The sequence below is a fragment of the Phalacrocorax carbo genome, chromosome 2, assembly GCF_963921805.1.
Source record: "Phalacrocorax carbo chromosome 2, bPhaCar2.1, whole genome shotgun sequence".
Lineage (NCBI taxonomy): Eukaryota > Metazoa > Chordata > Aves > Suliformes > Phalacrocoracidae > Phalacrocorax > Phalacrocorax carbo.
The window spans coordinates 48,355,957-48,369,204 of NC_087514.1; the positions used below are offsets into that span (position 1 = coordinate 48,355,957).

Here is a 13,248-nt window from a genome sequence, read left to right on the forward strand (position 1 = left end):
TTTATAAAGAACATATTCAAACTACTCATTCTTAATTTTCACTGATCATCACTGTTGTCTTCCTTACACGTCACTTCCTTACTCGGGTTACAAACGTAAAAGTGGGACTTTCAATAATGTCATGCTTTGATCTGCAAATGTCAAAAATTAAGGTGTTTTGCACCGCTTTCATTTCACAATTTCACACATACGACTGAGCAGTGACAGGTCCGCCAGGGAAACCCCAAACAGCTCGTGACTTTTTAACCATTCTGGCTCTTTTTTAAAAATAAAAACTCCACAGCTGTTTTTCCGGGGGGCTGGGTGGGTGAGCTAACAGTTCTGCATTAACCCCACTACCCGAGCTCTCACCGCCCAGCGAAGCTCTGCAGAGCCCTGGCTGATCCAGCTTCACCCTGCGCCTCGTTTAACAAGCAGGGCCTCCGCCGGACGAGAAGCCGGCCCCGGCGAGGCCGTTGGTGGCCGTTGCTGGCGGTTGTGGCCGTTGGCCGTGGCTTCCCGCGACCAGCCCCTCGGAAGGCACCAACGGCCGGCAGAGGGGGGGGCACACAACCTCCCCCGGCCCGGCCGCCCGGCCACCGTCGCTTCCCCGTTCCCGGCCGCTCATGCGCCCCGCCCCGGCCCCGCCCCCATGGCCAATCACATGAGCCGGCGCGGGGGCCGCCGGGAGCGGGCGCTCCCCGTACCGAGGGGCTCGGCGGAGGCGCGACATGGCGGCGCGGGCCGGCTGCTGAGCCGTCGGTGGCTGCGGCGGGGCGGGCGGGAGCCGCGGGGAGGCGGCGGCGGGCAGCACGCGCAGGGAGGGAAGCCGAGCCAAGCCGGCGGAGAAGAGCCGAGGAAGGTGGCGGGGCCGGCTGGGGCCCCCGGGCGGCGGCGGCGGGGGCGGCGGCGATGGCCCAGTGCGTGCAGTCGGTGCAGGAGTTCATCCAGGACTCGTTCGTGCCCTTGGTGGCCGCGCTGTGCAGCGAGGAGGCGGAGAGGCTCACCCGCAAGAACAGCCTGAGCTTCGCCGAGCTGGTGAAGCCCTTCTGCCGCCTCACCTCGGAAGGTCGGTGGTGGCAACGGCGCGGGGTGCGCGGGTTGTTGACAGGGACCGGGGAAGGCGGCGCCGCTCCCTTCCGCCCGCCGGCCCCGGGGGGCGAGGGGGGATCCCGCGTGGCCTGCCGGAGCGGGGGGCGAGGGCCTTTCCCCGGGCCGTCGGTCCGGTGTCACTCGGGGCCGTGACGGCTTCGCCGCGGCTCGCTTTGCCGGGGTCGCGCCGGGTGGCTGTTAGGTCTGTTAATACTTTTATTCCATCTGTTCTTCTCTGTGGAACCTTGGAAGTCAGGCTTCTCCTGGAGGCATCGCAGGGCACTCGGCTAAAGAGAAAGGCGTCTGTAAATCTTTTTTTCTTTTTTTTTTTTTCTTCAAAACGACTTTACTCTTACTTGGCTAATACTTGTGACTGACCATTGTAGGTCGTCTTGTTTTTCACACTTGTGGTAAGGCTGTTAGTAAAGTACCCAGTCGTTGAAAGTACGGCCAGTCTTTCAGAAACATTAATTCTAATTTTGGTTGCAAGTCTTTGCTTTCTCTCACTTGTAGTTTTATCCTATGTACTTTTTTGTTGATGCACCTGTGAGCAAGACCTGTGCAAAGAGAAGGTGGGAGTTGAGCTGATTATGTGGCGTAGGTGAAATGACCATGTAAAGTAGCAGCAAAACTGGAAATTGGTCGCTTAAGGGAAAAATAGGATTCTTTTACTGTGGTGTTTTAACTTACTATCTGGATTTTTCTTTTGTAAACTTAACTAAGCGATGCTTTTCAAGCCACTGCTCATCAGCATAGTGTGCAGGACAGCAATTGAATAGAACTGCTTGTCAGAATAGCAATGCAGTGATATCTGTCAAATTTGGTTTCTGACAGATACTTAGCTCAGACTTCAGTCTCTTCATGCCTTGTGTTGAAAGGGTGCAAGAAAATGAAGCTTGTACTGTCACTCGAGTTAGATTTTTGCATTGCTATTTAAAAAAATGGCATCGGCTTAAAAGCTCGTATGTGTTAAAATTGCCTTAATTCAGTGGCAAGCCTTAACTTATTAACCATGAGTAGTTTATAAATATTTTTCCCTTTGTTTAGCAGCACTCATGAGCTATGTGAGAATGCAGCAGAGACAAAAATAATAAATGCAGAAGCTCACATCCTTGGAGTTCTGAAGCTACTTAAATATCTCTTTTGGATCTTTGATGAAAGGCTTTCAAAACACATCTAGCAAACAAAACTAAGCAGTCCATTTCAAATGAAGCACTTTGAATAATACTTAATTCTGTTGTTGCTTAGTTGTAACTATTTTTTGTTCGAGCTGTTGTAACAGTTAAGGAACTTGAAAACCTGAATCATCCTCAGTGTTCCCTGTGTAAATGCAGACCTCAGTAGTACATTGATGATTATAAACCAACCTAGTCTTCACTCTCTTTTAATAAAGGAGTTAGTTATGGCTAAAGATTAGGCTCCCTCCCTTGTTATAATGTAAGACTTTCTGCTTATTACTTGGGAGACTTATACTGACTCGATTTTTACATCCTTCTAAAAACTTGTGAAGGAAATCTCCATCGTCTGACTTTCATAATTCTCTAGTAATTGGTGATGATTCTGTAATTAGTATTCTGCAAGCTCTGTCATGTAATAGCATAAATGAACACTTATGAACTGCATCTTAAATTCCTGTGAAACAGTTTTAATTTCCTAACTTTGCAGCTGTGGCCATTGTGACAAATATTCGGGATGGGCATCCTTGCTGTTCTGTGTAGGCTGCCTGACTTTGACAGTCTGAACCATCGTGTTCAAAACCTAACCGAGGGTCAGAGAACCAGAAAACTGAAGCTTGGTGCAGTGGGTTTTGTTGCTGCACTGCACTCTGTGTATTCTGCTTCAGCAGGCTGCAAGCCTGGTAGCAGTTCTTCACTTCAAGTGTGACTTCCTCTTCTAGCTTCATGGAAAAGAACATTACTGCGTGCTATATGTAACTTCTTGTGGTGAAAGCCAGCATGTGTGAGGGTAGGGAAAGCAGTACTAGGTATCTTTTTCAGGCAGAAGGGTAGTTCAGTGCAGTAAAATTTCTCATGAGTTTGTATACCAGTAAGCAATTTCTACAGCTCCAGAACCTGTGGAGCTCTGTGACAGTGAAACACGTTTGTTGGAGTCTGCACAAACACTGTTGCATAGTGGCAGTCTTAACTGTATCCGTATCCTGTGCACAAGGCCTGGAAACATAGGATAAGTTCTTAAATTGCTCTACTTTATAGGTAGACCAGACTTAGCAGTAAAATTATTCCATGGTGCTTTTCATGTTCAATTAAGAGGAAGAGAGGCATGATTAATGATCTGATCATGCTATGGCAGAATGTGTGTACATACACGTGCCTCTGCAACTGTGTGATTCACTGCTTATAATTGTTTTGATGTTGTTACTTCTAAGCACAGTTTTTCTTAAGAGAGCATGAAATCCTGCCCTGTTTGTATTAATACTCCTGCCTTTCATTGAATTTGTAATGTAAAATTGGGTTGATAATATTTCATCTCGTTAGAAATAAGCTGTCCCTTGTTCTTGTGCAAAACTTAAAAGTACACGTGTTACTTCCTGAACTCTTCCATAATTTGAAGAGCTCAGTTACTGGTTTTCTACTGTACTTTGAGTCCTGTTTCAATGTAGATTTTTCTCTGAAGTTTAGGATTTATATAGTTTATGAGCCTGCTGAAGACTGTGTATTCACCAGCATTCTTGCTTAGAGAGCTAGCACAGTTATGAAATGAATCTCCTGATCTATGAGAAAAACAGTTTTCATACACAGAAACTAAGCTGAGCTTTCTACTGTGCATGTATTGATCGTCCTTCACATGTTAACAGAGATATGAAGGTCCAGACCACTGCCTGATCTTCAGGTAGTGTTAAACCACATCCTTCTTGCAGTTCCTCAGTCCAAGGGGTAAGATTATATCTAATTTCAAGTAGAACCCCACAAACATACATAATGTAGATGGGAGGGGCCTGCACTAATCAGTATTAACCTACTCATCAACTTCTGCCTATCAGCACCTTGCTCGTGTTGGTGTAGCCAAAAATACCTTTGCAATATAGCAAATTGTGATGGTAGGAAATCCTAAGCACAGGTTGGAAGTGCTCTGTACTGTAATTTTTAGCTGCTTGACTTTCATAAATAATTAACTTTTTGTTGTTGAAGGAGAAATGGTTAAAAAAAACATGAGAGAACAACTTTACTGTCCCAGTAAGTCTTGACTTCAGAAGAAAACAACCAAAACCCTCCCCAAACTCAGATGTTTCTTTGAAGAAAAACAGAAGTATATTGTGGATTCTATACCTTCACATTTATTCACAAAGTGTTAGTCTTTCTTACCTACTGTGTTTGTTAGTAACAATTGATGCCTAATTTAACAAAAGTATATATTGTGTACGTAGATGATCTTTAAGATAGCATCCAGTTTTTAAGAATCTTTAAAAATACTATCTGAACTAATGTTGTCTTGGTGGGAGGAAGAATTAAGAGTGTACACTTTAACTAGCAAGTGTGACTTTAAGGTAGCCTTGGTTACTTTTAAACCAAAGTGTTCTATGCCTTAAAAAAAGGGGGGGGAGGGAAGCTTCTGATAACTGTCTGATTCTAAGCCTTAAATACTTGCTGGAAGTAAGGAGATATAATGGGAACACTGCATTTATTTTATGAGCTTAGTTTGATATTAGGAATTCCTTGTTCAGGAGTATTTTAGTCAACATCTGAATATTTTCAACTTCTGGTGAGAAATATCCTGTTCCGATATATGTTACTACTCCCATTTTTGGCAAAATACTTTCTGAAATGATCTTATGAACACTTGAAGGAAATGTATAACACTAGAAATTTTGTATTAGGGATTAAGGCAAGAGCTTTGTGGGGTTCTGAGTAGGTCCTTTATGTCAGTCCTTAGCATTGCACATGTGCCAGAAATGTCATCTATGTCCTGTGTGGAAGTGTGTTTGCTCTTCATTATTATGGCTGTTACATTTTAGGAGAGACACCAAGGATGAGTTTAAGTGTTACAGCTGCACTGGTAAAGACAAACTGGTTTCTTAGTTGTTTCTCTCACTTCCTTTACATTCAGTAATCATGTAGCAGTAGGGTTGATAATTTACCTATATGATGAGATGGGGGAGTAGAAAAAATATACCCCCTTCAGCTTTCTGATAGAAATGCTGGACTGGATGAATTAAGTTTAGCCATCACAATTGCCCTCCTCTGTGTTGATACAGCCGTATGATGAGCCAGTTCAATCTGAAGCTTACAGCTGAAAAAACCTACAGATTTTTAGGTTGTTTTGGGCAGGATCAGTTCTCTAAACTGCTTCACTCTGCTCTCCCATGAGCTTCAGTGCTGACTAAAGGTTGGGAGTGATCGTGTGACTTAGGAGGGTAGGACTATGCTAGTCCAGATCTGAACTGCAATAGAAATCTGCTTTAACAGCTAAGATGGACTGCAAACACATCTAGTGTGGTCTGGCTTGGGCTGTGTAGTTCTTACTTCTGAAAAGGCTTGTAGGAAAGGTGTGGAGTTCTCCTCAGGCTAGAGGGGACTGAAGACTCAGTTTCAGACCTCACAGTGTGAATTTTGTGGTTAGTTGCAAGACAAGAACAACAAGAATTCTTCTTTGTGCTGCCCTTTATACGCTATACAGTGATTTGTGAAAATAAAATTCAAAGGAGTTGAGGGGGCACGTGGTAGCACCAGATGTCTTAGGTCGCCGTACTCAATGAGCCCTGCCTGCACTTACAGCCTGGTTTGCTTGGTGGTGCTTGTGGTTTGAGATAGGGGAAAATGACATGAAAAATGAGAGCACACTCAGAATTGTAATGTCTGGAAATGTAATGAATAGCATTTTTTAAAACAAAAAAAAACCCCAACCAAAAACCTGACAGATGGCTTGAAGGGAGCAAGAGAGCAAGATTGACAATGATTCTACAAAGGGAGCTCTGCATTTACGTGTCATGTGAAGCTCAAATTATTGCTTATGGCAATACAAAAGAGGTAGCAGCCCAATCAAATTTTAGTGAAAAGATCAGAGCTAGACCTTAGAGTAGAAAGGTGTGCCAGTACACAAGTGTAACACAAATTTAGTTTTCTTGTGATGAATCTTTTTGGGCTCTTCAGGAGAGTGGCGCTTTTTTATTTTTTGAAAAACAATGAAACCACCAAAGCAAAATAAAAGCAGGGAAAAGCAATCATATCACTAAACAAAAAGTGAGATTTGCCTGTGATTATAGTTTTTAAACATATAGAAAATAAAGACACCCTACATATAGCTGCTACAGTTATATGTAACTTCAGCTTTCAGTTAAATACTGATATTTGTTAATCATCTTGCTGGAATTTGCTGCTGCCTTGTCCCTTAGGCTTGGTATTAACCCCTTTGCATGGGTTTGGGACCCTTTCTTTGGTCTTTTCTGTCTGATGGCGTTCTTGGAGAAGTTGGCCTTGATGGGAGGAAAATACTTTTTGGATAAGTAACATGAAGTCAAAACAGTGTAAGTTATTGAGTTGTAATAACACAAGGCTGGTATCACCCTTTTAAAGGCTCATTTTGATAATGAATCTGTTCCTTTTTTGGAATTTTTTCACTGGTAATAATCTACTTCACTCTTTACCCATAAGCAACCTCTCCACACCAAAAACTTACATGCTTGCCAGCTGTTTGTAGTTCCATCGTAAACACTGGGTCCATGGACACTTCCACTGCTTTGTTGGGATCTTTTTTGAGGCTGCATGCAATAATCCACTATTTGTCAGGCAAAAAGCTAATGAGTAATCCTGAAATCAGTATTTAATACTCATAAGACTCTTTGTTTTTTAAACAAGCATTTAAAAGTGAATCGGGAATGCTGGTGTTACTAACATTGGCTTTATATTTTAACTGATGAATTTTAACCAAAAGTTTGTCACTGAAGAAATGTAACTTTGACATTCTTTTTAAGATAAATCAGTTGTGTGATGACGTTTGGAGAACAGGGGAGTTCTAAGATTATTTCTTTAAAAAAATCCAAACCAAACTTAAAATTATCACACTGTAGTAAAAAAATGAAAGGATATGTTCATTTTGTGTGAACTAATACTATGTTATCCCTGTCAAGTTTCTTGAAAGCTATTATTGTGTACTGAGGTTTTCTTGGGAACTGGTGACTCCTTGGAATGTGAGATATCATGTGAAATCCATATGTGGTTACTGTAGGCTTTCTGTGCAAGTTGCGTACATTCCACAAGGGGAGGGGTGCAGCAGTGTAGGGCATGGATTTTGAGTACTTTAAGCCACTATTCTTATAAGCGAAGATCCTATGGTACCCTTTCAGTCTGCCTAGATGAGCCTAAAGTTGAAAGGAAGTAATTTTTCATTCTTGCCTTCCCCTCACTCCATTTTTGGTACTCAAGTTCTATGGACTGGGATCTGAAATTGATGGAGAGGTTTATTGTAGAAAGTAGTCTTTAAAGTAAAAGCAAAAATCTGTTGGAGAAGTACTGATTTATGGTGACTATTTTAACTCTGTTATATTTCTCAACAAAGCCTATTTTTTTTTTTTCTTTTTTAGTTCACATGAGAGATCCTAATAATCAGCTTCACATAATTAAAAATTTGAAGATTGCTGTCAACAACATTATTACTCACCCACCTCAGCCCGGTGCCATTCGAAAACTTCTGAATGATGTTGTGTCTGTCAGTCAGCCTGCCGAAGGACTAGTAGCTAATGTGATCACAGCTGGAGATTATGATCTCAACATTAGTGGTATGTAATATTGTATTTTTTTTGTAACTTAAGCTGGAATTTACTGTAAGGTTTCTAACCTTGATTTCAACTTCATGATGTGTATTACTCAGTTTTGAGTCATTGTTTTTACTGAAACTTCAGATATATCAAATAGTTTTGGTTTTATATAGTGCTAAAAGAGTGGTTGAACTTTATTAATAATTCATAATTTAATGTTTCCTGATGTTGTAATTCCTCTGAACTTGTATTAAATCATATTATTTCAATGTAGGAAATACTCATGATTTGGTTCTATTAATAGCTTGTCAGTTGGTGAGAGGTTTTCTTGTTCCAAAACTGATACACTTCATTGAATAAATATCAGAATTTATTAATTATGTTGGTACTAGTGTACAGCTCTATGTTGAAGCTAGTCCTCTTGGCTTCTCCTGCTTTTACTTATTGCTTAATGCATAGAGTTTATAAAGTTGTCATAAAGTTTAAGGAAAAAGGGTTTTGAGGAAAGGTGTGTAATTCCATGTCTTGTTTTTTTGCCATGAAACTCGGTGCTTCATAGTTCACTGTGAACGTGGCTCATGTTCTGAAAAAGTTTTGGGTTTTAGATCTCCAAGGGATAAGGCATTGTGAAAAATACTAAAATGAGACCTGATCTTGAGAGCTGAGAAGATTAAACTCTTCCCAATTAAGACGCTAATCAGTTAAAGCCTTTGAGTACATACTTAATTCAAAGCATGTGTGCATTGCCCTATTTAAACATGAGTAATTTATTACACTTAAAGTTCAATGTGCAGTGAGATATTTAGCTCTGCTATAGCAAAAGATTGAAGCTTCATGAGGATTAGTAACCAATAGTGTTGTAGTATGGTGACTTTTTTGTTGACAATTAAAAATTGCATAATTCTAGATCTTTGATACCTAATTTACTAGCCACATCCCCAACTTGATGTGAAACATTGATAGTAAAGGAAAAGTCTTGAACCTGGGATTTCTAATTTTTTGGAGCTGTTGGAAACTGTACCCTTTTTCAGCTTGTGTCCTTGTTTATCTGTGAAAGTGGTGGATTGTCTTTTTTTTTGTGAAATTTTTTTTGGAGGGAAAGTCTGCTTCAATTCTAGACATTGGGAGACCCTAAGAAAGCAGAGTGGTTTCAGTGAAGAGCCTCTCCATAACATTTCTAATCTCAATTTAGAGGTGTTGGAAGAAAAATAGTGGGTATATCAAGCCATGCTTTGTAGTTGTAGAAGCAAATAACTCTCCTTTTGTTTTCCATATTTGCTGCTGGAGCCTCAGATATACAAATTATCATACTTGACTATCTTCTGTCTCTTAGTGGTTAGGTTTTTATTTCCGTTCAGACTGGCAATATGCTTATTTGAGAGAAGGATAGTTGTATAAGCTGTTTTATATCATACAGAAGGTCATATCATGTAACAATGTGGTAGTTTTGTAGCCCTGTTTTAGGGCCATAGCACAAAACACTGACACAGTGTTCTGGATGGTGAAACTTGGATCCCATTACACTGTAGGAGGATGTGAGGAAGTCCCTAGCTTGTCAGGTAGAGTTCCTTTTCTACTTGAAAAACTGTTTCTTAGTAAATATTCTTAGCTTTCTAACTTTGTTAGAGCATTTTACTGAAAACCAGTAGAAGCACTCATTCCTGGCAACAAAACATAATCTTTTAGCATGGAAATGTGTAATATTCTAATCTGTTCTTTAATTTGCTCTTTTGGTGAATTAGTTTTCTAGGATATCCATATTAAAACATATTTCCTTAATCTTTTAATGATGATCAAGTGCAGTCTATTTTGAAGGAAGACGCAAACATTAAGACACTCACATATGAGTGTTTCTGGTACTGGGGTCATCATGATCCTGCTCTTTAGAAAAGTTTTGGAAGTGCTGTGGTGAATTTGGTTAATTGTTTGTAATCCTACTTTGTTACACTTGTTATTTAATAGTCTCATAGTTCCATAATCTCTGGTACTGAGAGACCTGGGTTGATTGCTGAAAGGTTCCTTACATTGAGCTGTCCCTGCTTCTCCCATGTACTGCTGCATGTGGAGAGTGAGGAAAAATGATCCCACTAAAGCCTTAAATTATTTTTCCCCCCCCCCCCCCTTCTCTCAAATAAGTTCTCAGCTGGATCACTTCCTTGGCTCTGTTTATTCAGGGCTGCGTGTTGCTAATGCTGGCATGCAGTGATGCAGGAATATGATGGAGATAAGGGAAAATTTGGGCAACTACTTTCAGCAGTGAACATCTTCAGTTACTTTAACTGTAGTGCTACACCCTGAGAAATCTCAGAAATTAGTGTCTTACATTTGTAGTATCTTCCAACTAGAAAAATAGAAATAATATCTAAATATAACTTAATTCTTTACTACTTTATAGATTTCTGTTTTTTATTCAAACCCAGAATTTGGGCTGAATCAAAAATTAATATCTATTAAAGTACAGTGTCAAATGTTGAGGAGCCTGTAATTTTCATGATTAATGTTAGCTAGAATCAAATGTTTTCAGTCCCTGATGGGTCTGCATGGCATAGATCTTCTACTTTGTGCTACCAGAGTGTAAAAGCCAATAGTGTGTTTGCACCTGACCCTTTTTAGTGTAATAACACCATGTTTTTTCTATCAGATCGCTCAGTTAAAGCTAGTGTTCCTTGGTACAGTAATTGGAAAGAGACACTGATGGAACTGAACACATCCACGTTTTATTCAGGTATTTTTTGTGGTTGGCGCCAATTTGCCAAATTGCCCTTTATTCCTTTTCCGTGTGCCCCATCCACCTTTCCTTACCATCTGCTACAACTGTTTAGCACTTCTCTTGGCGTAGATGTGTGTTCCTCCATTTTTTTCCCCTAAATGAAAAATTTTTGGTGATGGTTGTTTAATTTTTCTTTTCGTCACTTTTCTACTCCTGTTAATCTAAATCATCTAGTCTTTCCATATAGTCAATAAGTGCGAAGTGGTGGTGGGAAATGACCTGATGCTGTAAAAGCACTGTCTTGTTGGATCCCATGGAAATGTATACTGTCACTATTCTGTATTTAAAATGTAAATACTTTCTGCTTCTCTATAGAACTTCTTTCTCAGGAGATAGTAGTGCTTTTCAAATCGGAACTGAAGTGCTGACTGTACTTACAGAACATATGCCTCTGCTATATTGACATTCTTTCTGGAGGATGACTCTTCAAAAAAAAAAAAGCCCAAACACCACAAACCCCAAACAAAACAAGTAAAAAAAACTCCCCCCAAAACAAAAAGACAAAGCTTTCTAATGAATTTTCACCTAGTTTACAAGGTTTATTGCTACCAAAACAGATCGGTTATTGACTTAACTTACAGCGAAGCTCTGTGTTGTGGTCTGTAAGAGCCAGATTTTGACGTTTTTCAGTTTTAGACATTAAAAAAGTTTATGCCTTCAGTTAGTAATAGCTATCCTTTCAACAGTGTCTGTTCAGATACTGCTAAATGCCTTACTTTCTGAAAGTGCTAGAGTACTGGTCTCTGAAATTCGTCTTGGTCAGTCAGGTAGCTAAAAAGTATAAAACCTCATGAAATAGACTTCCCAAGCTGTTTTGTATGAGTGTTACTTATGAGTTTTTTCTTACCAGTTTCTGAACACATTAAATTTGCCTAAACTTCAGTTCTGCTTGTTTAGTATACTGGAAATGTATTACTAGAAAAATGCAAAACATAGGGGGCCTGCCTCCCTAAATGACACAGCGTTGCTATGCACTGCTATAATGTGTTATGAAATGTTACATCTCTGAGAACTTTTTCAAATACTGTTTTTGTTTTGAATATGGTGCATGTTTTATTTTAAGTATCTACTATAAATGATTACAGCCCTGTAAATGCTCTTGAGTGAATACTGTTAATGGGTGTTGTAGTTGTGTAGAGGGAATCCAGTTGCCCATGCAGCCACTTCCAAGATTCTTAACAGGCTGAATGAGAAAGGGTAGGAGAGAGAAAAAAGAACCCCACAAAACGAAGTAGTATTTCCCTGTTGGTAGCTGTGTCAGATTTTAAAATACTTTTTCTGCGGTGGTTCAGCTGTAAAACAGAAATAGAAAACTGAAAACAGAGCTTGAAACTAAAATGTGGTTGAAATTTCTGCCTTTAGTTTAGTGTAGTCTGGTTTGAACCTGAGTTACTAGGAGGCTTTGTTATACTTGGGAAAAATATGCATGAGAGTCACTTTCTCATGGTTTGTTTTTAATAACAAGCTGTGTTTTCCTTAATTTAGATAGTTGGCATATTTAAATGCAGGACTTACTAAAGCCAAAAGCTTTTTATATCCTAGATGAGTGCTCAGAGAGCAGTTTCTAGAAAGGCTATAATCAAAAGCCAGAAGTTTGCCTCCTGTTGGTCCTTTATGTGAGATGTACTGACTGCTAGACTGAGTTCAGTTAGGAAGTGTGACTTCTGTGTGGACGAAGATGATGTAAGATGGCCTGAAAATGTTGGATTAAACGAAATGCATTAATTTTATGCACTAGAACATAATTCCAACAAAAATGAAACTCAATTTCCTAAGTCAGCTAAGAAATCAAGGTGGTGGGGTTTTTATTTGGGGGGTGGTGGTGGTAGGGCAGAGCAGGGGTGGTTTAACTCACAGAAGAATTTCTCATGCTTTGTAAATCAGGGAATGTTTTCTTGGGGCCATATAAAAAAATACCTTCAGGATTTCTTATTAATGCATTTTTTTCTATACTAGTTATTGTTTTCTAGTTTGCAGGTGAGTTTATGTTGGATTCCAGTTAACTTCAGTGTGAAATCAGGTTATTGGAAGTGGACTGATTTTTGCTCTGGGGTCTTTTTTCCACTTAAGGGAAGGAGTAACAAAATTGAGATAGTATAAAACAGACTTGAAAGAAGAAGTAACACTTCATTGCTCAACTGGTAGTTGGAGTGGAAAGAAACAGACAAGATTTAAGTTCACATGTTCTTTTGATGTCCCAGACTTACTTAGTTTCCCTTGATGTGTTACTTTTAGAAAGATGAAATCCCTGTTGTAAAGGGCATTTGAATGTGGCAGGTTAATGTTATAAGGGATTAATGGTACAACTCAACTCTGAGCTTTTAGCTTTTTGGATCTCTGCTTTGCTGGCTGACAGATGAACTGTTTATTTTAGCAGGGCAGAGGAAGGGGACTACTGTCAAGCTAAGTCACAACACTTCCAAAAAGCTTTATATGAACTGGCAGGGTAGGGTTTTGGTAATCCTTAGTTACTCTACATACTCAAAAAATAATTTTGCTTCTTGGTCAATTCTTACATCCCTAGCTGAGGCAAATTCATGACTTCGAGGAATATTTTTGTGTTTTCCTTCCCAAACGTGTGCATGTGTGCGTTTAAAGGGGTGGTAAGGAATAGTTACTTTAACAAGGACTGAATACATGTGAGCCTACAATATCGAGGAAGTTGATGCTTAAGCTACTATACAGTTTCAAAATA

The 13,248-nt window shown here is 39.9% G+C and overlaps 1 protein-coding gene across 2 annotated transcripts in view; it reads left to right on the plus strand.

Moving 5' to 3' along the window:
- Positions 1-655: 655 nt before the first annotated feature.
- The window catches only part of TRAPPC8 (trafficking protein particle complex subunit 8), a 55,525-nt gene continuing 42,932 nt past the window's right edge, over positions 656-13,248 (plus strand). The window contains exons 1-3 of one of the 2 annotated variants that reach the window (XM_064442801.1): positions 656-1,048; positions 7,610-7,804; positions 10,425-10,508. In XM_064442801.1, coding sequence (XP_064298871.1) covers positions 892-1,048; positions 7,610-7,804; positions 10,425-10,508 — 436 coding nt within the window. In that variant the 5' untranslated portion in view covers positions 656-891. The remainder of the gene's footprint in view (positions 1,049-7,609; positions 7,805-10,424; positions 10,509-13,248) is intronic. The other variant, XM_064442802.1, reaches the window with a different exon arrangement.